Source organism: Panthera uncia (genome assembly GCF_023721935.1).
Source record: "Panthera uncia isolate 11264 chromosome A3 unlocalized genomic scaffold, Puncia_PCG_1.0 HiC_scaffold_11, whole genome shotgun sequence".
Lineage (NCBI taxonomy): Eukaryota > Metazoa > Chordata > Mammalia > Carnivora > Felidae > Panthera > Panthera uncia.
The window spans coordinates 56,496,035-56,520,880 of NW_026057578.1; the positions used below are offsets into that span (position 1 = coordinate 56,496,035).

Consider the following 24,846-nt stretch of genomic DNA (forward strand, 5'->3'; position numbering starts at 1 on the left):
AAAAATTAATTGATCATATACGTGCAAGTCTATTTCTGGACTCTCTATTTCCCCCATGATGTCATATCTATTGTTTGATCAATATTTTGATTTTATTGCTTTATTATTATTGTGGAATTATAGTAAACTTCAAATAAATCTTTTGTCTTTGTTCTTCTTTTTAAAAATTGTTTCGTGCATTTAATATCATTTGAACTTGCAGTCAGATTTTAAGATCAGCTTGTCAATTTCTACAAAAAAAATTCTGGGATTTTGATTGGATTTTATTGAATTTACAGGTCAATTAAGAGAAAGCTGTCCTCTCTAATAATATTGAATATTCCATTAACAAATATGATATTATTTATGTCTTCTAAATCATGTCAGCAATGTTCTATAATATTCAGTGAAAAGTTCTTGTCTTGCACATCTTTGTTGAATTTGCTTCTATGAATTTTCATTTTGACAGTACTTATAAGTGGAATTTTGAAATATCCTTTTGCTGCTAGTATTTAAAGTCATTTGCCACTACTGTATTAAAGTGCTGTTGATTTTTGTACATTAGCCCTATGTCCTGTGACCTTGCTAAATTTACCTATTAATTCTAGTAGTTGCTTTCATCTTGAGGATTTCCTACATAAGTCAGCATGTCTGCCACAAATAAAGAAATAACAGTATTCCACAAATACTGCTTCCTTAGTGATCTTGTATTAATGCTTTTTTATTTCTTGCTTAATAAATAGAAGTGTTGAGAGTGAATACCCTTAAGTATGAGGTTAACTCTGGTTTTTCATAAATATGCTTTGTCAGATCGAAGAAGTTACTTACTCTTTCTATCTTGCTAGGAGTTTCTTATCATAAATGGGTGCTGAATTTTTGTCCAGTGGTTTTCTTCATCTAATGATACAATCATTAATCCTGTTTACAGCATGGATTACATTGATAGATTTTTTTTCCAATGTTAAACTTGCATTTTCTGGTCTGGTACATTTGGTCGTCTGGATTTACTATTCTTGTTATATATTGCTGAATTTGATTTGCTAATTTTTTCCTTAAGTATTTTTGGACTATATTCATAATGGATATTGGTGTGTAGTTTCTTTGCATTATCTTTGCCTCATTTTGGTATTAGGGTGGAATTGACCTTGCAATGTGAGTTAGAAAGTGATCACTCCTTGTGATATCTATTTTAGCTGATATTAACATGGCCACACCAGCATTCTTATGCTTACTATTTGCCTGGTGCATCTTTTTCATTCATCTACTTTCAACTTATTTGCATCTTTATAATTATGTTGTGTTTCTTATAAATAGAATACATTTGAATCTTGTTTTATAATCAATTCTGGTAATCTCAGTTTTTCACTGGAGCATTGGTCCATTAATATTTAATGTAATTATTGTGACGAGAGGAAAAACTCTCTAAAAGCCTGATATACAAGGTAAACCATTTTAGATTTCTTTCTAATTGGTGTAAGTATGACTATACATAAGCTTTGTTCAAACCAAAAGCCTGATTTATGGCTGGCCATACATGCACTATACACTGGCTTTGTGAATGAGCAGCCTAAAGGAAAACCATCTTGTCTTGAGATATCTGTCAATGTTCTTACTCCCTGCATTCCTTTATGATAAAAAGTGTGATTCTCACTTATATGTTAATCTGTAATCTTTTGAGCTTTTACAAGATGTAAAAAAGTACATAACCCTGTAAAATGGTTCATTCTCCAGAGTACTTTCTTCCCTGTGAAGGGCGTGTTTCCTGGGCAGCTGTCCTAACTTGGGCTTCAATAAAATTCTTTCTTTTAGAGATTCTAAAAGATTCAGTCAATTTGCATCCACCATTGTTATGATTAGATTTAAATCAACCACTTTATTACTTATTCTCTCTTTCCTTCCTCTGTTTTTCCCCTTTCCTGCATTCATTTTATTTGAATATTTTCTAGAATTCTATTTTAACTTTATTCTCATCCATACTTCTTTGCATTATGTTTACTGCTCTACAATATAAAGTTCTCACTCTTTTACATGATGCTTTGCATTAACATTATACCACTTCACATAAAATACAGAAATCTTATAACCATGTAGGTCCATTAAGTGTACCAACTTTTAATCATCCTTGAGAACAAAAGTGAGAAAGCTATTTGTTTCCACAATAAATCTCTGGATTCCTCTGATACTGACAGTTGAGGCCTTAATGATCAGTTATTGCATATTTTGTGGCTATGAACCCTCCTGGACATTAGAGTCATACTCCCGACCATGCTTATGGCTCCTTGTAAGGGTAACTTCTATGACATTGCATCTGAAGAAGAGGTAGCTTCATGTGACTTTCAGCATGAGACTTCCCATTCAAGAACAGGAGTAGACAGACCCCAGAGAAACCCATTTATAGATGGGGACTGCCAGTGAAACCCTCTCCTAGTTTGGAGCTACAGCAACTGCATTTTCTGAGATGTACAGGGAGACTTGACTAGGTGTTGATGAATAGATACCATGAGACTAATTAAGAGATGATAAAGGGCCACAAAGAAGTATGGGTTATGAGGGCCAGAAACTGAATAATGAACACTAAGGATTAGAGTTTGGAGTGAAACTGGAATGATCTATAAAAAGCGGCAGATTCTGAGCAACTGACCAAAGCTGCATCTGTGCTGGGGCTCTGGAATGACAACGTGATAGTTATTAGCACCCCATATTTCTTTTTCTTTTAGGCACCTGATAGGATTGCACTTCCAGCTCCACCATGTGTCTATGCCTGGCCAAGTTTTGAGTTTGAATACGTTTGGGGAAGAAGTGATTTATATTATTTATGAGATGGGGCACTTGCTAGCCGAGATGAGATTCCATAAGTCTTTTTTCGCTCTGGTGCAGTGCCCAGCAATGCTTAATATGGTGCCTGCTCTTTAAGCCCAAGGTCTTGAGCAACCATGATGCATAGAGCCTTCTTCTGGCAAGTAGTGTAAACAAGAAATATGTCTGTTGTTTTAGGCCAACAAAGGTTTAGAAGGATGTTTATTACCACAGCATAACCTGGCCCTTCCTGACTATCAAAAAAGATCTATGAACTCTTGCTTCTCTTAAAATCAAACACAAATGGAAACCAGACTTGAAAATTCCCTAAGCAGACAAAACCAGTCTAACCATACTAGCAACACTTAATTTAGCTTATTTTGTAAGACTTTCTCGGCTAGCCTGACCTGGGTCCCTTTTTGCCTATGCCTCTGAAAAATCATTAGCAAAATTTAAATAATTCCCTAAAATTGATATGAAGTAACCACTAACCAATTTCCTTTCAATTTAAGAAAATTCTAATACTGTAACCAATCACTATAAAGAAAAGTATCTGCCTTTATGCTATATAAGCTGCTTTCTAACAACATACTTATGATCTTCATTCCATGTTTTGATTTGGGTGCTCCTGGTTTGCGAACTGTATTTTTGGGTGTATGCACAATAAACTTTTACTAATTACTACTTCAGTGATTCATTGGTTTTACTTCTGATTTTTCCCTCAACTTTGGTGCTTCTGAAATCCTTAAAATGAGCTTGGTTCTAGTTATGGCTTTTATGAGACCCGGTTGTAAAGTAACCAGATTTATGTGTGGAAGTCTTAACTTCCAGTACTGGAGAATGTGACTAGATAAGAAGAGATAGGGTCTGTAAAGAGGGAATTAAGTTAAAATGAGGTCTTAAGAGTGGGGTTCTAATCCATTAGGACTGCTGTCCTTATAAGAAAAGGAAGGGACACCAAGAGGGTGCACAGAGGAAAGACCACCGAAGATACAGCAAGATGGCGGCCAGTTGCTAGTCAGGAGGAGAGGTCTCACCACAAACCAACCCTGCTGCGCCTGGACCTCAGACTTCTCCAGGACTGTGAGAAAATACATTTCTTTTGTTTAAGTCTCCCAGTTTGTGCTATTTGTTATGGCAGCCCTAATGGACTAATATGGGATCCGTGTCTCCCTGATTGCCTCGTGTTTCTTTTTAATTCATCCTCATTACTTGAGCTTGCTGTAAACTCAGTTTCGTAAAAACAAAAGCCTAACTAATTACTGATTCTACACACATGTGAAAAGCACAGAAAGTTCAGAACACAACACAGTACAGTAAAAATGATCCTTACTATATGTCAGATACTGGAAAGGTATGGAGAATATCATAAGGAAATGTATCCATCGACCTTAGAGGAAATTAAATAATGAATCCAGCTAACTTTCTATTTTGTTTGAATAATGAATCCAGCTAATTTTCTATTTTGTTTGAAGGGCCATGGGCACATTAAACTCTATCATAGAGCATTTCCTTGACAACCACTTGCTCTGACTGGCAAAGGAAATCAACTAAGAAAACCAGCAATTACCTAGCAGGCACTGCATAATGACAGAAAAGACAGAAAGGAAGCTTTAACATCACTCCTAAAGAAAAGAAATAGAAGATCTGCAACCATGGACAGGAGATTTAACATGAGATTTACCAACCCTCCTAAGGTTGATATCCCTGAATGTTTGTTACTTAGAACCTCAGAGAACAGAGACCAGGAAGTTGACCTGAGTAGACGTCAGAAAATTTAATAGAGAGAAGTACCAGTGGCAGGATTTTACTGATTAAATTAAGTTATTATTAAATTAAAAAATGCTTTTCAATGGTTTCTAGGTATCTCAAACTCAGAAGGTCAAAACTAACTTAATAGTAATCACCCAGGCCCCAGCAACACCTGTTCCTCATCCATAATCCCATCGAAGGAAATCCCCAGCCTAGTACCCCTGAGTCAATGTCATCTTGTCTCCCTCACCCTCCCATCAACTTAGAGCAAATGCCCACAGGACTTTCACCAACATTGCAGGAAAAGCAATTTAAAGGCTATTTAGCCTCAAGACTTTTTTTTTTTTTTAACTATAAAAGCAAACATCAGCCTGGCCCAGTAGATTAAATAAGCTGAAGACTAGCTTAGAGAAACCGAACTTTCAGAAACTGAAAAATGGTTGCTCAATAATATTTTTATGAATGAATGAATGAATGATGAATAAATGAATGATTCAGATTCAGGTGAACTCTGGGTCAATCAAATAGGACTGAACTTTTACCTTTAACTTAAAGGAGCTGGATTTTTTTTGATCTCTCTGTTTACTCTCAGGCTTAGTCTCATACTCACTAATGACCAAAGCTGATCCTGGGTGTTAAGGGGTGAAATCTGAATAACCTTCGCCCAGAACCAGAATCACTGGCCTCATCTCTCCAACCCATCGCCTGGATATAACGTTACAGAGAGGGCCTGTACAACAGGTTCTGCTGGCTACTATTCACTTTACATAATCATTGAGGAAGCTATAGGGAAACTATTTGCCAACTCATGGGGATTTTCACATGATACTGAGCATATTTTTTCCATACCACAGCCCAACACACCCAACTCGCCCTTGAGAATGCATGCATGCATGCGGTTGAGGAGGGTGGGATCTCTTGAAAACCACCAAGCTAGGAAACTCTCTTGGCTCTTTGTAATTCTAGGATTTTCTCCCAAGTCAGTGATTTCTATTAATGTATTATGTAATCGCCTAAGAAATCTCTGTGGCTTGAAAGGGCAATAAGAAAACACAGAGGAATAGGCAGATCCGTTCTTGTAGGGTAAGAAGAATAATTTACAGACAAAAAGAAATAAGGCCAATGTTGACGGCTTGGGGCTCCTCAAAGGCAGGGACAAGACTTGTTTGTTTCCGCATCCCCGCACTTAGCACAGTTGGTGCGTGTGGTGCGTGGTTGTTAAGGTTTTGAAAGAACTGCTTTCACATGCTTTTCTGCGATCATTCTGATTGTTCTCTAAAGACTTAAAGAGTTTGCTTTTCCCCTAAGTGTTTCTTTTCCAAATCCATTTCCATAGCTTCTCAGCCCTACCTCCTGACAAAGGAAAGACAACTTGATAACCGGTGAGGCTTTGTTCTTTTTTTCCTACCCTTGTGAACTGCAGGGAGTTCTAACCACCCATAAATGGCTCACAGCGTAGGCAGGTTGAAAAGAAATTTATACAATTCAAACTTCAGTCGGTCGTTTCTTCAACCCAAAGAAAATGAACTAAACAGGTGTTTATGAATCGAATTTGAGGAATTCCAATGAAATAATGGTTGAAGTGTCCCTCTCTGACCCTGTCCTGCCTAAGCTACTGAGTTAACACATGGGTCCAGGGAACAGGGTTTTTTTTTTTTAAGTTTATTTATTTTTGAGAGAGACAGTGACAGCATGAATGAGGGAGGAGAAGAGAGAGAAGGAGAGAAAGAATCCCAGGCAGGCTCTGTACTGCCAGCACTGAGCCTGATGCAGGGCTTGAACTCACGAAACCGTGAGATCATGACGTGATCCGAAATCAAGAGTCAGACACTTAACCAACTGAACCACCCAGGTGCCCTTGGGGGACAGATGTTTCAGGCTGCTTGTTAACAGGAGTCTACAGCTTGGACCCTGGACATGTAGGAGGTAAAGGTATTATCCCTTGGGGGAAACGTAGAAGTCTGATTTGCCTCTTTCAGGTCGGTGAATCTCTGACCTCTCCAACATCCTGTTTGCATTGGAGTGTCCTCTGCCCTTCTTTTTTTCCAGTTCTTTCCATCTCCCCAGCCTGGTCAAGCATTATCCCAAGATATTTGTGTGGTTGCATCATATATTCACATGCTCACACATGCGCACCCTGAAAAGGCCCCCGCTGGTTGAGTCCTGGGCTGGGGGAGCACCAGACACTTGCTGTCCCCCTATGGTGCGTTAGAAGCAGTTCTGGGGGGAACTTCCTTATAGCTCAGGTACACTTGCTGAATGACTGTGGGGAGTGAAGTTCACTCCCCAGGCAACTAAAGCCAACCAGCCCAGTTTGTCTGAGGCTTGGGGCTTATCCCCATTTCTATGCCAACAGATGCCAAACAGGTTGCATTTCTTGTGTGGAACCTCCTCTTGAATACAAGAAGGGCAATAGGAAATTTACTCATCACCTACTATGTGCCAGGCATCTATGTGTATTTTTTCACATCCTCCTCAAAACCACTGTCTGAGGTCAGATTAATCATCCCATTTTATACCTGAGAAAATGGAGACACAAATGGATTGAGTCACTTGCTCAGAAATTGTACAGCTTGTAAGGTTCACCTCCCCCTTACACACAGAGCTCCCTACATTCTTGGCCAGAGGAAACTGTCTACTTGTATCTGAAGCCTCTCACCTCCTATCCTAGGAAGCTGAATGAAATGAAAGGAAATAAAGAGCTCAAAAGAGGACAAGAAAAAGTTGCCTATCGCCGCCGCTCCCCCTGCCCCGAAGAGTCTGTTCAAGTTTGTGCACAGCACTTCTATGGGAAAAGCTGAGCCTACCAAGTCCAGCCCGATGGACTGCATGATGTGGCATCCCTTAGGATGTGAAGAGAGCTCTGTGGCTTAGAAGCGCTCGTGTACATGGACTTCTATTAATAACACCCGACTCTGACACCAATTTTGATGTGTGTGATTTATCCCACAATACCAAGCAATGAACTCCACTGGAGATAGCAGAAGATCCCATAGATTAAGGACTCAGTCCACAGGAATGTCCTCCCCACCCTCGCTTCAGATGCCAACTACACGTCCTGGTTGTCACCTCTGCCTCCCACAAATAGGCTATAGATCGGAGGTCCTGACACCCCCTCCTCAGATTCTAGTAATTTGCTAGAGTGGTTCCCAAAACGCAGAGGAACATTTTACCGACTAGATTACCAGCTTGTTATAGAAAGATATAACTCAGGAATAGCCAGATGTAAGAGATGCATAGGGTAAGATATGGAGACAGGATATGGAGCTTCCATAAAAATTAAAAATTTATTTTGAGAGAGAGAGAGAGACCAAACCCACGAAGGTGCACACATGTGGGGGAGGGGCAGAGACAGAATCTCAAGCAGGCTCCGTGCTCAGTGCAGAGCCCAACATGGGGCTTGATCTTACAACTGTGAGATCATGACCTGGGTCAAAACCAAGAGTCTGATGCTCAACCAGCTGGGCCACCCAAGTGCCCCAGTCCTTTTGGTTTTTCACGGAGGGTTCGTCACATAGGCATGCGTGATTAAATCATTGGCCATTGGTGGTTGAACTCAATTTCCAGCCCTTCTCTGCTCCCTGGAGGTCTAGGGGTGAGGACTGAAAATTTTAACCCTCTAATCACATGGTTGGCTCCCCAGGAGACCAACCCCCAACATTAGGTGACTGGGGGGTTCCCAAATTTGCCTCTTTAACATAAAAAGGCATACCCTGTTGCAAGTGCCATCAATGGAAATTCTAAGGGTTTTATGAACTCCATGCCCTGAGTGGGGATGGAGACCAAATATATATTTATCATAAGTCACAATATCACACACACCAGACATCCTTTACTTATTCCGTGACAGACACCATTTTCGTGGTTAGGTGTGTTAACTCACTTTAATTCCCGCACACAACCTGATCTCCATTTTACAGAAAGGAGACTGAGGCCCAGAGGATAACTCACCTAAAGTCATACCGATGCAAGCTGTGCAGCCAGCAACTGAACTAAGGCATATGGCCTTGCTCTCTGTGCTCTTGGCCACACTTTACTGCCTCTTGAATGATGTTATTGGAGCTAAGACCCCTTTAAGGGAGGAAAGTCATAAACCAGAGAGAATCATGAAGGAAAATCCAACCCCACACAAATGTTTTCTCTCAGATCCAATGCAGCTTCCTCTGGCAAGCTGCTCCCTATTGTCCTAGTTTGGTTTAAACCTGTCATCTCGTCCTCACAACCAGCAAGGTTAATGGCTGTCCCTCCTCCATCAAGTGACTGCCCTAAGGGTTACAGGCCCACCGTTCATCTTCTCCTGCCCTGTGCCTAGGCAGCCCCAGCATGGACAGGTGCTCCCTGAAGGTGTGAGAAGGAAGGACACTGGGACTCCTCTTTCCCACTGGTTTCATCCAACCTCTAGCATTTAGGGTCAGGGAGAAATTCTACTGTTAGGTGGTGGCAGCGTGTCAGGAGAACACCCCTGTTTGCTCACAGCTTCCTTGACAAATTGGAATTCAAACTGAGTGTCACTAGGGAGTCAGGGAGGGAGAGCTGTGGTCTCCGGAGATGGCCAGAGCTGCAGGTTCCAGGGCAAGCACAGCCTTTGCACAGTCTCTCCTAGTCCCCATCCTCCATTCATTTATTCACTCTTTGTGCAGCATTCATTCCTGCGCATGACTCAGCACGCCTGCAAGGCTCAATGCTACATGCTGGTCCTATGATGACGGCACAAGCTGCTAGGAAAGAAATCATGGGGGTCACCTGGCAACTGTTTGGCAAAGTTAGGCTGGCAATGGTATGACAAGATGAGATGAGATCAGAGGAGGGCAAGGAATTCCAGCATACAGCGTCTGGAAATTTGGGATATAAGGCTAGCAACAAGCATTCATAATAAATAGAGGGGCTAACTGAATGAAAGGTAAAAGCTCTCCGTGAAAAACTGCTCCTGGGGATGGCTGGCTTGCAAAAGCAGTGGGAGGGGAACTTTTCACATCCCTCCAAAAGGGATGCTGAGCCACATAAAATAAGTTGTATTCAGGGGCACCTGGGTGGCTCAGTGGGTTAAGCACCTGACTTCGGCTCAGGTCATGATCTCGCAGTCTGCAAGTTCGAGCCTCACTTCCGGCTCTGTGCTGCCAGCTCGGAGCCTGGAGCCTGCTTCTGATTCTGTGTCTCCCTACCTCTCTGCTCCTCCCCTGTTCATGCTGTCTCCCTCAAAAATAAATAAACATTAAAAAAAAAAAAAACAACCTACACCATTCTGAAGGTTGTCCTCAAAACAAGTAATTAAAAAAAAAAAAGGTTGTATTCAATAAATGACTTCCAGACAATCTGTATCTTTGTAATAAAAATGACAATGAAGAACATTAAGCATGTGGAGATCTGGTAATTCACCTACAAGTCTCAAAGGAGCAAGAAGAGTCAGTAGGAGATGTGAACCCAGATGTCTGGGTCTGGGGTGTGGCTATCTCTGCTTTTATTTAAATTTTTTGTTTAATGTTTATTTATTTTTGAGACAGAGAGAGACAGAGCTTGAACGGGGGAGGGGCAGAGAGAGAGGGAGACACAGAATCAGAAGCAGGCTCCAAGCCATCAGCCCAGAGCCCGATGCGGGGCTCGAACTCATGGACCGCAAGATCGTGACCTGAGCCGAAGTCGGACGCTCAACCGACTGAGCCACCCAGGCGCCCCTGCTTTTAAACACTACATACAGTCCTTTCACACCATGAGTGATGAGGGAGCATAAGGTAAGCTGAGAGCAAAGTACAAGCTATCCCTCCCCGCCCCCCCCCCCCCCCCCGGCCTCCTCAGGTGGGATATGTGTGACATTCCTCAGGCACTCCCGGTTGCCCAAGAACGAAGGAAAGACAAAAAACAAATGGCTAAGCTGAGAGTCTCCATCAGTTTGTAAATACCTTGGTAATATTACAAGAAAAACGCATTCTTATCAATAGCCTAAAGTTCAAGAACTCCCTACTGTCTTAATGTTAATGCTTTGCTAGAAGGAAAAACAACCTTAGCTCGACAATAGCTAGACCTCCAGTATCCTGTGAGTCTTCTTTAGCATATGAAAACCTCTTTGGAAACTTCCCTTTTGACTTTACCTCCCCCACCCCTGCAATATATAACCAGTCATTCTTCACAACCCCAGTTCAGCTCTTTCTGCCCACAGGTACTGTCCCCGTACTTTAATAAAATCACCTTTTTGTACCAAAGATGTCTTCAAGATTTATTTCTAGGCTGTCAGCTCCGAACAACCCCACCTCTCCAAAATCTCATCAATGGGGACAACAACCCCCCTCCACACTAGGCTGTTATGAAGTTTTAATAAGGAAAATTATGTAAAGCACCATTAATGTGAATGGCCCAAGGTCTGGGTTCAGACATTTTCATTTGCCCCCCTTTACCACTCTCTCATTCACTGTGGTCCTAGAGGACAGACTCTAGCACAGCAAGATGCCAAATGAAGATATCACTAGGGAAAGGAAAGGCAGAGGGAAAGAAAGCTGGAGGGAGAGAGGGAGAGGTGAGGGACAGCATGGAGTAGCAGTCAGGAGCAGACGTGCTCTGGGGCCATCTGCCTGGGTTCAGGTCTCAGGCCTGGCTTGTACTAGCCTTTTGGACCTCTCAGATGAGTTGGAGGAGGGGGCCGATGGGGAAAGACGGGACACAAAAGAAACCTTGGCAATATCGCCTTGTTGCTTATTCAGCAAATCGACCCAGGAGAACCAGGGAGGAACAATCTGCTTGAAGTAAGAACCATCTGCCTACAATAAATGAAGCAGTGCCATGTTTAAAACCAGGTACCTATGAACAGGGAGCCAACTACCATGCCATGTCCATGAGCTGATATGATATAACAATAACAGCCAGGACTCACGGGGCACTCACTATACAAAAAGCTTAATATGAATTTTCCAGTGACCCTATGAGCTAAGTAATATTATCGACCCGATTTTATAGAAATGAGGCCCAGAGATAATCAGAATCTTTCCTGGAGCCACACCTTGGATTTGGCCAAATAAGGCAATTCTGTTTAGGAGGAAGAATGCTGGCTTCACGGCCAACTGGACCTGAGCCCAGAGTAGTCATCGGTAACACATGGATTCTCTCCTATCCCTTCTGGCTCCATAAGTTGAAAACTCAGAAGGATGGGGCGCCTGGCTGGTTCAGTCCAGTCAGTAGAGCAGGCAGCTCTTGACCTTGGTGTCATGAGTTCGAGCCCCATGTTAGCTGTAGAGATTAGTTAAAAACAAAATCAGAAAGAAAGAGAAAGAAAGAAAGAAAGAAAGAAAGAAAGAAAGAAAGAAGAAAGAAAGAAAAAAGAAAGAAAGAAAGAAAGAAAGAAAAAAGAAAGAAAGAAAGAAAGAAAAAAGGAAGGAAGGAAGGAAGGAAGGAAGGAAACAAGAAAACTCAAGAGGCAAGAATAAAAGGAAAAAGGTTGGAATGAGACAGTCCTGTGTGTCCATGTCCAGACTGTCCTTGGCCTGGCAGCATGCCCTTGTTCAATTTATTTTAACTTCCTTTGCTTTGTTTTCTTCATCCGTGAAATGTGTTTGTTAATTCATGCCTCATAGTAAAAAGCAACAATTTAATAAAATAGTAAGTGTCAAAGTGACCCCATGCAGGGCCTGGATATAATAGCTGCACCTCTCTTCCTGCTATGGCTTTGGCCCTGAGATTCAACTGGGGATACTAGTTATCATTTTAGAGCTATTTGGGTTTTGGCTCTGCTCCCTTTGCCTATCACGAAGGGTGTGCTCTGGTGAAATATTCAACAAGAGGGAGAAACACATGGGGCAAGAGACCTGGAGAATCAGATTCATTGGTATTTCGACAGTTCTGGAACAGCTCCTCTTTAGTAAGAAAGCAATTCTTTAGTGAATAAAGATCTGGAGAGTTGTCCTATGTAACCCGCAAATCACAGATCGCTTTCCAGATGACTCAGACTTTCTGCTGAAAGAGCATGCTTATGACTGCTGCCCTCAGGAAGGCCCCTTCCTCAATGAAAGGGTGAGTTCAAGGCCCTTAGCTCAAAATACAACTGGACTGCATTAAATACCAGTTGCTTTCAAACTGCTTTCTAAATCTGGCCCTGGAGCTTCTCTGGTTTCACGTAGGGGCACAGAAGTGCCCGAGCACACACTTAATACTCACTGTGCTTTGGGTGACCACAGAGTGACCCAGGAGTGACGTGTGGGCAACCCCCCTGGAGCCAAAACAACAGCAGCTTCGCCCATTGGAGGTCACAACAGTGCCCTCAGCAGATACTCTGGTCGGTTGAAAATTATAATTTTATTTTGAAATGATCATTTTAAAAAAAATGTCCAAGTGGAAACAATTTAACTTTGGGAAAATCAAACAACTGTCGCTGGCCAAGAAACCCCAACCAGAAACCGAGCTGTGATTGGCTTTAGATATAAACTCTAGAGAAATTTCAGGGTGAAGTCAGATTCTCAAGTTCAGAGGCAACACCAAAGAAGCAACAGAGTCCAATGTTAGAAATAGGGTGTCCTGTGAAAATTACAAGAGGTGGGATTTAGAAACTCATTTGTGAAGGAAAGTTTGAAGAATTACCCTGGAATGGACAGTCAAGAGGTGGCTTTGATGTTATTACAGATAAGCGCTCTCAGTGGCTCAGCCAGTGATGGGGGTTACAGTAAGCAAGTAATACCAAATAACTTAGATTTAAATGAAATCAGATTATCTTTAGGAGATGAAGTGTGAAATTAACACATCACGGTTCAGAGGGGCCACCTAGGAGTGGAATAGGGCCACTAACTCCATTATAACAAAACCAGAGGTATGAAAATATCTAAAGACCAAATGGTGGCGAAAGGTGATCTCAGAGCTTCAACCAGCCCAGTCTGAGGAGAGAACCACCCATGTTCTAAACGTATTATTGTTTTAGGTCAAGATACATCAGCTGCTCTCAACCTAAAGGTGAGAAACCATTAGTTCTCAAACGTTGGTAATCACCTGAGGTGTCTGTTAAAGTACAGATTCCCAGGGTCCATTCCCAGAGAGTCTGGGATGGGGTTTGGACATCTGAATATTCATCAGTCCCACCTAAGTGATTCTGAAGCACATGGCAGGAGGTCATTCCCGTGGCAGTTCCATGGGCAGTCCCAATCTCTCCTCCCAGTTTCAGACAACTTGGCTTCCTGTGGAACTTGTCCAGAAGGAAAGAATGTGTAGCCCTGATGAGTCTAGCATCTTGCTGAACAGTTAGAGATTCTCATTATGAATAAGTTAATTGATGTCTGACTTCATGTATGGTTTTTTTCTCCTTCACTTGGTAAATCCATCCTAGATATCTTGGGTTACATTTTAAGAGCCTTTTGCTCCCTGCACTATCTATTTTTTGCATAAAGTCCTCACCATAAAATATTGTGTGCCTGATGAATTAAATAACTAATGGTAAAAGGGAAAAAAATTAAAAAAAAAAAACAATGTTTGCATGATCTCTGGTTGGGCATAATCTCTGAAAGCAAGATATGAAACCCACAGTCAATAAAAGAGTACATTAGGTTTGAGCTCATAAAAATTTATAACTTTTATAGGATAAAAGATACCATAATCTAAGAAAAAAAGTTTTTATTTATTTTGAGAGAGAGAAAGAATGAGTGGAGGAGGGGCAGAGACAGAGGGGACAGAGGTTCTGAAGCTGGCCCCATGCTGACAGCAGATAGCCCAATGTGGGGCTTGAACCCACAAACCAGATCGTGATCTGAGCTAAAGTCAAATGTTTAACCCACTGAGCCACCCAGGTGCCCCTAAAAACATTTAAGTGACACAATAAGAGAAAATATTTGATTTGTATGTAATACTCAAAAGTTTAAAATTTAGATAATTCAATGAGTTTCTACAAATCACTTGAAAATTAAAAAACAGCAAAGAAAAATGGACGAGATATGATACTTGCATACAATAACTGGGACATATAAAAAATTCATTATTTAAAAAAAATTTTTTTTTAACGTTTATTTATTTTTGGGACAGGGAGAGACAGAGCATGAATGGGGGAGGGTCAGAGAGAGAGGGAGATGCAGAATCTGAAACAGGCTCCAGGCTCTGAGCTGTAAGCACAGAGCTAGACGCAGGGCTCGAACTCATGGACGGCGAGATCATGACCTGAGCCGAAGTCGGATGCTTAACCTACTGAGCCACCCAGGTGCCCCCCAAAATTAATTGTTTATAAGAAATTTCAGTTTAACTGAGCGTCCTTCATGTTTTTAAAGTCTGGCCACCCTAAGAGGATATGAACTTCCAATTTACAGAATGAGAAACACTAATGATCCAAGATCGTTGCAAAGATGCTTCATATCATCATACAAATTAAAACAAACAAGATTAACCCTTTTGTGCTCATTCAATTGGAAAACATTAAGAAGAAATAACTCTTATAGACATCAATAAAAGAAAACATGCATTTAACATACTGTCTATGGAAATGTAAGACCATGTAGGGTTTCTGGAAAATTCTAGCAGCTATGGTATAACAACTAAAATTAAGGTCCAATATTGTGTACTACCTTGATATTTGGTAAAATGGGGAGGGTCCTGAGTGGCATAACTCCAAGTTCTGCTCCTCAGCCTGACCGCTCACTGGCCAAATAGCCCTTCCTATATGGGACCAGGCCCTATACTTGCTCATTCCTGAGTATCAGGCGTCAGTCTCCTGACAGCCTGTGGAATGATTTGAAACAAGCCAATCACATCATCCTGGGGGAACCAGGAGGTACCTCTCTTCTTGTTACCACAAAGCCTTACTCCCATATCCCTGATTGTTCTCTCTGTTCCCAAGTGCAGCACCCATGTGGCCTTGCATGGTGTGCAATGTCCTCCTCCCCTGGGCTATGAGTGTATGTATCTAACTGTTGTCATCTGTTTATTGTTGGGTGTCACTCCTTATCCCTGGGGGAAGAATCCTTCCTTCACCAACTGGATGAGCAGCATCTTTTAAATTTTTTAAGGTACCCACTTTTTAACCCAGAAATTTCATTTCCAAGAATGTACCCTATAAAAATACTCACACAGAAACAATAATATTCATCACAATGTTGTAGTTTTCAAAAGTGAAAATTTGGTTACAACCTGAATTTCTATCATCAGGAAATGGTTAAATAACTTACCATCAATATAATCTGGGAAATACTCCATAACAAATGATATAGAATGAATTGTTATATTTAAGCAATGCATATAATATAACCCCACCCAGTTTATGCAAAATAATATCTATCTAGACACACACACATGCATGCGTGCGCTCACATATGCATATAATAAAGACAGGGAGGGTGCCTGGGTGACTTAGTTGGTTAAGCATCTGTCTCTTGATTTTGGCTCAGGTCATGATCTCACCATTCCTGAGACACGGCATAGGGTTCTGCTCTGACAGCATGGAGACTGCTTGGGATTCTCTCTCTCCTTCTCTTCCTGCCCCTTCCCCCACCTTGCATCGCATGTGCTTTCTCTCTCAAGATAAATAAATAAACATTAAAAAAAAGAAAAGACAGGGAAAGAAAATGCCAAACTGATCAAAGGGCTTGCTTAGAGAGTGAGGAGAGGGGAAAGTGGAAGCTTTTGTGTTTTTATGCTGTGTAATTTTGTACTGTTTGGAACTTCTATGATAAAAATGCATTCCTGTATCACTTATGTGGTGTGATGTAAATTTAAAGATAAGAAAAGTTAGGGGAGCCTCGGTGGCTCAGTCAGTTGAGCTTCCGACTCTTGATATCTGCTCAGGACATGATCTCAGGGTCTGGCATCAAGCCCCCCATTAGTGCAAAGCCTGCTTAAGATTCTCTCCCTCTGCTCCTCTCCCCCACTCATACAGTCTCTCTAAAATAAGTTTTGGGGTGCTTGGGTGGCTCAGTCGGTTGGCCGTCCAACTTCGGCTCAGGTCATGATCTCATGGTTCGTGAGTTCAAGCCCCGCGTCAGGCTCTGTACTGACAGCTCAGAGCCTGGAGCCTGTTTCAGATTCTGTGTCTCCCTCTCTCTCTGACCCTCCCCCATTCATGGTCTGACTCTCTCTGTCTCAAAAATAAATAAGTGTTAAAAAAAAATTTAAAAAAAATTAAAAAAAATAAGTTTTTAAAAAAGATAAGAAAAGCAAATCAAACTATATATAAAAGTTTCACAGTCTAGGGGAACCTGGGTGACTCAGTCGGTTAAGCATCCAACTTCGGCTCAGGTCATGATCTCGCAGTTTGTGAGTTCGAGCCCCGCGTCGGGTTCTGTGCTGACAGCTCGGTGCCTGGAGCCTCCTTCAGATTCTGTCTCCCCTTCTCTCTGTCCCTCCCCTGCTCATGCTCTGTCTCTCAAAAATAAATAAACAATTTAAAAAAAAGTTTCACAGTCTAACACCTGGTAAATGTTTGAGGTAACGTAATGAAACTAAGCAATGGGCTGACTTGCCTGAATATTCCAGCACCAAAGACGTCTTCTGGGCCTCAATGCCCTGTGTTGACAGCCTGTGAAGTTTTTCTCAGCTTCTCCCCAGAAGGAGTCCTTACACAAAAATGCCTCATTCACATATTCTGTAGGAGTCATGCAATCAAGGCTGCTAACACAATTTTGCAAATCCTTTTCAACTCCCTTCCTATCTCATCTTTTATTTAAATTCATTATTGCATGCAACATGTTAAACACAAAACAAACGAAAAGCATATGAAGGGAATGAGGATGAGGTCCAGTGAATGAGAGAAAAGAAAAATGGTAAAGTATGGATTATCCTAGTGAAAAGACCAGAAGAGGCTTTGACAACAGTTTCTTCTGGGAACCTGATTTTAACTAAAAAATGATCTGTCCTCTCCTTTTCCTCTGTTTAAAGAAGCTATTTGGTTACTGAGTGACAAGCAGCATTAGTGAGCAATTATTTATTTGTAGCAGATCCTAAGAGAAGTCACCAGAACTTGGCTACACTCTATTGACCAAAGCCTATTCCTGTCCTGCCCTGACGCAGCCATGCTCAGCCTTCTCCATTTGTCCAGAGGATGGACTGCTGTCTCCAGCTTCACCTGACTCCTCATCTCCCCGGGGACATGCTTTGACATCTCACCACACTAATGCCGTCATTGAGAAGGGCCTCCCCGAAGATCATCATGTAGAGCGGCTCGTTCACACGTGCCTCCTCGAACACAGCCAGCACGGCCACAGGGTCCACAGCCGAGATCAGGCTACCAAACAGCAGGTTCTGAAGCAGGTTGACATCACTGAGGCCAAAGGCTTTGATCTGGCAGATGAGGTAGAGGGAGAGGCCAATGCCAAAAGCATTGATCAGGGCCCCCAGGCCTGCCCACCACAAAATGGAGCCAATGTTCTCAAAGAAGGGCCGGGTGGGCATGAAGTAACCACCCTCCAGGACAATGGGTGGAAGGAGATACAGGAAGTAGATGCTTGAATCCATGACAGGAGGAGATTTATGGTCAGTGCCAAAGATGATGGCGCCCACCAGAGCCCCAACGATGATGAGGAGGCAGCTTTCTGGCATAAGGCCTGGCAGTCTGTGGTAAAGATGGAAGCCTAGGGAAAAGCAGAGAACCACATTTAGATGTTTGCAAATGAGATGGCTCTGGCCACTAAGCTACCAGGAGACTGGTATACAAGAGGCCATCTAAAACCAAGCAGAGGGGACCTTGGGTAGGCTGGAGTGCATCCCTGAGCCTCAGGTCCCCATGCATAGCAGGGACTGGAAGTGTTGTGGGGGCTTTAAACAAGATCCAGTACTTAACATGCCAGGCCCGGAGCAGGTCCCAGAGTGGTCCTCAGCCAGTCGTCCCCTCTCCTGCCCCTCCCTGCTTCCCCACCTTACAGGATCCAGGAGGGCAGTGGGGGAAGAGGAGAGAAGAGAGTGGAGTTCCTTTGCATTCCTGCAAAACCCACCTTCAGGGCTCAGGCAGTCAATCACAGTCACCTAAACATCAGCTTCTTCCGAGCCTCCCTTCCCCAAACCAATAAACAAAAATTCAGTCCTTTATTTTATTTTCCTTATTTAACCTATGACCCTGCCAGCCGGTCAGCCACTTAAGTAGGAAATCAAGTCACAATCCCTGAAGCCCTGTCAACTTTGCCCCTCCTACAACCAGCTCCCTATTTCATCAGCTATGTCTCTCAGCCATGCCCCTAAAGACCAGCTCTTCCTCCCCATTTGTACAACCACCGCCTTTTTTTGAAGGCTCCTCATTTCCCATCCTGACTACTGCATTAGCTTCTTCTCCTATCTCACCCTCAATTCCCCAGTCCACTCTATTTCCTGCTGCCAGATGACTTTTCCAAACCACATGTATCTGATCATCTCAGTCCGCACCTAAGTCTCTGAAGGCACATAAAGCAACTCACAGATTTTTAAACTGAGGGCATTTGGGAAGCATCCTTGGGCCAAGACCAACCCACTGGGAAGCACTGTGTATAAAGTGGAGAACCAAACATGTTTATTACAATTCCAGCTGTTGGTGGAATTTCAGAAATAAGACATTAACAAATAAGAAGACAAAAGCAAGGCAATGCATAAGTATACAGCGAAGTGTACATTGACTATTTCCACAAATATAAGAAGAGATCAGAGCACAGCAGGTCACTCTGGGGTTCTCTCCAAATCAATATCCCTCCCACCCAACACTATCCTTATATATCCATCCTACATCACAGCCAACTACACATCTTTTCCCTGCGGTACACCTTTCTAGTTTTCGTTTACCATTAATGTTGCCTGGGTTGTCTTTTCTTCAACCTGTTTAGGTCCATCTCAGTCTTCAAACCTTTCCCAACCACTTCCCAAGGAAAGCATATGTCTTCCTCTGAATTACTGTATTATTTTATCAGTATCTAACAACAATGTTCTCTATCATTTTTTGTGCATGACTTATCTCCCCTGCTCACCTCCAGACTCTTCCAACTCAGACAGAATGACATACATTTCTATATCTCCCCAACATGCTTAGCAAGGTGTCTTGCCCACAGCAGCTGGTCTATTTGCTGAAAGAATCCATAAGTGTGTAAATGAATGATTGATCAGGTTAAATGTTCACCAAAGAAGCTTTTATATGGGAAGCAGAAGTTGAACAGGCTGTTGGGGTATGACAAGGAGTTACATAGTTGGACAAAAGAATGGGAGAGATTTTAGGTGGGGAGAATTCCAGTGGAAAAGGAAAAGAGGTGGGAATGGCCCAGTCAGATAGGTCTAACATTTATCGAGGAGGTCACCTGGCTGGAGGAAATTATGAATTGGATGAATATTGGAAGAAGAGTTGGAAGATGATTTTGAGCCATATAATAGGGGGTCTTGAGTTTAAGGCTAAAGAGTGAATATTTCTCCCATAGGCCACAGAGAGCCATTGAATGTCTCCTTGGGAATTTTAAGTCCAGCCATCCAAAGAGCATGTGGGTTTCCTTGATCACAGCTTTGAATTTCATTTATTATCAGCAGGCAGGTTATTATGATAGAATGTAATTAGTATCAAGGGACAATCCAAAACCACAAGCCTATCCACTGGCTTCAAGCCAGTGGCTTGAAGTAGGCTTTAAGGCCTCCTTCAAGTAGGCTTTAAGGCCTCCTTCAAGAGTTTGAGAGTCCTGCTCTCTCCATTTCCTAATGATAACTTTCTCTTCCTCCTTCCCACCCTCCTCCTCCCTCTATTCTTCTTCTCCTTGTCTTTTTCCTCTTCCTCCTTCTTCTCTTCTTCCTCTCCCCTCCCCCTCCTTCCTCCTTCTTCTTGTCCTCCTTCTCCTCCTTCTCCTCTTACCTCTCTTCCTCTCCCTTCTTCTCCTTCCTCTTCTTCTTCATCTTCTTCAGTTAGTGCTTATTTTAACTACACTGAACTTTTTAATATGTAAAAGAGGTGGAAGAGTCTATAGTGTGATTTTCTCAGTCCCCGTGTCTTCCCAGTTTGGTCTTGCTTCCAGGAATTGAGTTTCCTGAAATGGATCCCACATGCAACTGCCTTAAGCTACACCTACGCAGTGGTAGCAGGAAGAGGTGCCATGCACTGTAAAGTAAGGCATTGTAAAGAGAACCATCATGTGCATTTCACACTGTACAACTCTCCTCCCTTTCATGATGGACAATAGAGTCAGTCACTTTGAGAGAGTTTACAGTTCCAGGGCCCTAAATTTAAATGGCCACAAATAACAAAGTCCTGCTTGAAAGTCAAAGATGGTGCTACAATTCCATTCTGCCCAATGACTCAAGGAACACCCTTCTATAGTGTTCCAAGAGGTGGATCTAAAATAAAAGACAAAGAAAAAGTCTGAGGTGATTCTGTATTATCTTTGTTCTATAATTTTGTTCTTCTATAACACACATAGTTGGATGTTTTAAAAAAGACTGGGGGAGAGTTGTGATATTCTTCTGTCAGAGTGCCTATCAGGCAGTGCTAAATTCATCTGTTTTCCCCATTCAACTAGACCCTTGAGGCCAGGGACCATGGTCATTTCCACATATGGTATGGGCATTTAATAAATGTATCTTGATAGAATGACTGAATGAAAGAATAAATGATAAATATAATGATTATCAATTATATTTTGATTCTAGTTTTATAATATAGAATCTAAGAAAATCTATATAGATTTCTTGCATGTTATAGTTCTATGTCATATTTTTTTGCCCCAGACACATGAGCCACCATATATAAAACTACGAGTCCAGTACTTGACATGTAAGAAATAAAAATCAATAAATGTGACCTTTTTTTCTGGTACAGTATAGAAGTAGTCTGAATCCTTAAAGACTAACAAGTTTGACATTGAACTTGAATAAGCATGATCCAACTGATAACCTACTGAAGTTATTTTTTTTTTCTAAAGTATGTTGCATTCCATCAACATGAAAATCAAGATCATTTAAGCCAGTAGTCCTGTGAAAAATACTGTCTTACCATCCTCTGAACTTCTAGGCATAGTGAGTGTGGACACATGAGATACTCTAAAAAACAATCTACGTTTTATGACAACATAAAACCAAGGTCAAATATATCCTTTCTGCATTGCCCTGTTTAGAGAATGTAAACCTCTTTGCCACTAGAAAATCCTTATTTGCACCCAAAGAGGTCTTAGAAATAATCTCACAGCTGGGCACACAGAGACCTAGAAAGTCAAGGTGACTAGCTCGTCAGTGTCAGCTGTCATTCCTTGATTCCCAGACCTACTTCACCCATTACTGTGAAGAGGAAAGGAGTTGGGGGGAGGGGGTGGGGCAGAATCTACAGCATTGTTCACAAAGGAAAACTCAAGATCCACATAAGGTCACTTTGAATGATCTCAGCGCCCATGTGGTTGCATGAAAGGTAGTAGAACCCTAGCTCTGAACTGAGAATGTTACCCTGTTAGAAAGCCGGTTTTACTTGAGCACTTTTTAGAAATAACATGAGACCCTTTGTGTAAGTTAATGATTTGACAAATCACACAAGAGTTCTTCACACTAGCAATTTCCATTCACTCTTCAGACTTTACTAGCTCATAATGATAAGCAGTTGTGAAGGAGCATCGAGTGAATACACCAGTACCCCTGTCATCCCCAGGGAGGAAGTTAGATGAATAGATGGAACCCACAGTCCTGATCCCAAGGAGTTAACTGCCAGATCCGGTGGTTCAACCCATATTTCATACCCATGCTAGAAGAAAAGGGTAAATAAGCATCAAAATGTTTCGTGGATTCTATCCCAGTAGGACAATGTATCTACCCAAATAACAAAGTTCGTAACTGAGGCAAAGGAGATGTTATGCTTAATAAGTGAGATAACTGCATCAGTTTTCCACTTTGGAATAAGCTGGTATTAAGGAGACAAGGGGGTGGAGTTAAGGATTAAATGGTCACAGAGTGTAAAAGATCACTTTGGTTTTTGACACAGATAACCCTGATTAGAAATTAATCCATGAATTCGAATTCCTTTATTTCACAAAGGAAACCAGAGGTGCCCCACCGGCTCCATTTGGCTCAGGCATAAACTTATATCTTACTGACATGTCATCTTCTATGCCCCCATATCCCACCACTGAGTGTGGTTGTCTTGCTCCTTGCTTTCCGTCAATCTGCAAGGAGCGCATGTCACGCTTTTAAAGAATAAACAATGGGAGTCATTTATGAAGCCCACAGTTACACTGCCAAGAATGAAGGAAGAGTATTTCACAGAAGAATCATTATGTGCTCCTAAAATTTCTAAGGAGCATCATTCCGAGACCTACAGGCCTTGCTCTATTTTTTAATGCACAGAACTTGAGATTTTCATGTGCCAAATAGTCACATGGTTGTCATCCTGAAACAAGAAGAAATCAAAACAACCCGGAACCCAGAAGTATGCTCAAATTTCAAAGCACAGTCCCGAAGGATTAAATGGCTTTACACAAAGCAGTTATGGCTTCCCCTTGACTCGAAGGAACAGATTTTTTTGATGCAATAGCAGTAACAGTTAAAATCCACGTAGTTCACCAGGGGCAAGGCATTTTCACATACATTATCTCATGGGGAGAACAACTCTCACAGCCAGGTGTGCGGGGACTTACCTATTTTTGCAAGGGATGCTAGAAGTATCCAGAGGGTGACCTCATAAGGAATTTGCACATAGTCATAATCCAGTGCAAAAACAGATATCTTCTCATCTGGCTCTGAGCCTGCAGCAGCAAACCGAACGTTAGGTTCACGCTGGGCAGTGGAATTTGTGGATTCGTTCAAATCAGAAGATGCTTCAGGACACTTGAGGGCCACCAGCAATAGCAACCAGCTCCAGGGACTGAAAGGCACAAACACTTGAAAACCCATGCTGTGGGCTTCCCCGACCCTGTATGTCATGGTGTGCCACACATCTGCAGTGAGGAGGGTTTCTAGAGAGCAGGGGCATCCACCTGGGTCAAGGGTAATATACGTACAGTCCGTGAGTCATTCCAAGAAGAGTCCGAGCATGTCATTGAGTTCTGAGTCCTTTAAAGGATTCGTGTTCAGATAACTCAGCTTCTGGCTCAAGTGCGTCAGTCATTCGGTAGACTCCTTAAAGCCCAGGTCGCCTATGTGACCTTCGTCCGATCATGATCTGAAGAGCAGCTTAGGAAGGGGAAAAACATGTCTTCATTCAAAGCTGTTTCTTCACGTCACTGCACACTGGCTTCATCTTGTGAGTGAAAATTAAAAAAAGACACCAGGGTGTCCATTCCAGATATCACTGGAGTCCTTTGGCTAAGAAAGGAGTCCTTCCCTCTCCACCAGATCCTAGTAAGGAGCTACCTGTCTGTCCTGCACCTGATCCCGCTCTCCTCCCCGAGCTCTCTCACTTGTTTTGAATGGACAGGCTGCAGGTAGCTCCTGCACTACACTTAATTATTTGCTCTGATATGACTTTTGTAATGAAATGCTTTCCTTGAGTGTTTTCCGGGGGTTACATTACTGACACCTAGTGGGCAGCCTCAATGTGACACCTCGGCGTGTTTAATGATGAAATGTTTAAAGGTGGTGGTGAAATTGTCATCCACACCAGGGCATTTCTGAGAATAAGGAAGAGCTATTAATAATTATGCCAGACCATAGACTTCAGCCTGGATTGTCCTGGAGTCGTATGGTCTCTATAAATTAGGAACGAGGAAGAGGAGAAGGCAGCATACACATTACTGAACGCATGAGTAGTAATCCAAAGAAAGACAGAAGTTCCAGCTTTCCATGAATTGTATGCAGAAAAAAAAAAAAATGAACAGAAGAACAAGTTTCATGAAATACATCTAAAACCTAGTTTTAAAAAACTCCATGGCACATCCAAATTTTTCATTTTAAAGGATTTTTTTTTTTTTTAATGGCCCCCTGGTTCAAAAAAAAGCGATACAACAGACTGTTTGACATTAACCTAATTTGTTACCTCTCAAAGCATCCTTATCTGAAAATGAGGAGGACAAAAATATCTAACTCATTGATTGCCTAGAAGCATTAAATAAGAGAGAACAAGCAAAGTATCTGGCATATTACTGGCACTTAATAAATGTTGGTTTTTATTATTTTTAATCACATTTCTTATTCTATATGGAAATAAGAACTCTGTTGCAATGAGGAATAGCATTCAATAGAAAATGAGAATTATTGTTCATAAACAGTCTCAATGCCTCTTCTGTATCTAACTGCAGGATGAGTTATATATATATTTGGTTCATGTTAGTGAGTGTCGATGACTCCCATCCCCCTCCCCATACTCAGCAAAGATCACTGGAAAACGGAGATAGGACATGTTGAGGAAGGCTGGCATCTAGATACAACATCTCAAGAACGCACATGTGTATTTTTTTTTCTCTTTCCTTTGCAGTTTGGCTCTAAAAGAGATCAGATTTAGTCACTAAACTGAGACCATCATGTTGA

The 24,846-nt window shown here is 41.9% G+C and overlaps 1 protein-coding gene across 1 annotated transcript in view; it reads right to left on the minus strand.

Moving 5' to 3' along the window:
- SLC9A4 (solute carrier family 9 member A4) overlaps positions 1-23,274 on the minus strand; it is a 65,804-nt gene extending 42,530 nt beyond the window's left edge. The window contains exons 1-2 of the mRNA XM_049651259.1: positions 23,019-23,274; positions 17,578-18,041 (exon numbers count right to left, since the gene is read on the minus strand). Of these exons, the coding sequence (XP_049507216.1) occupies positions 17,578-18,041; positions 23,019-23,274 (720 nt within the window). The remainder of the gene's footprint in view (positions 1-17,577; positions 18,042-23,018) is intronic.
- Positions 23,275-24,846: the final 1,572 nt, after the last annotated feature.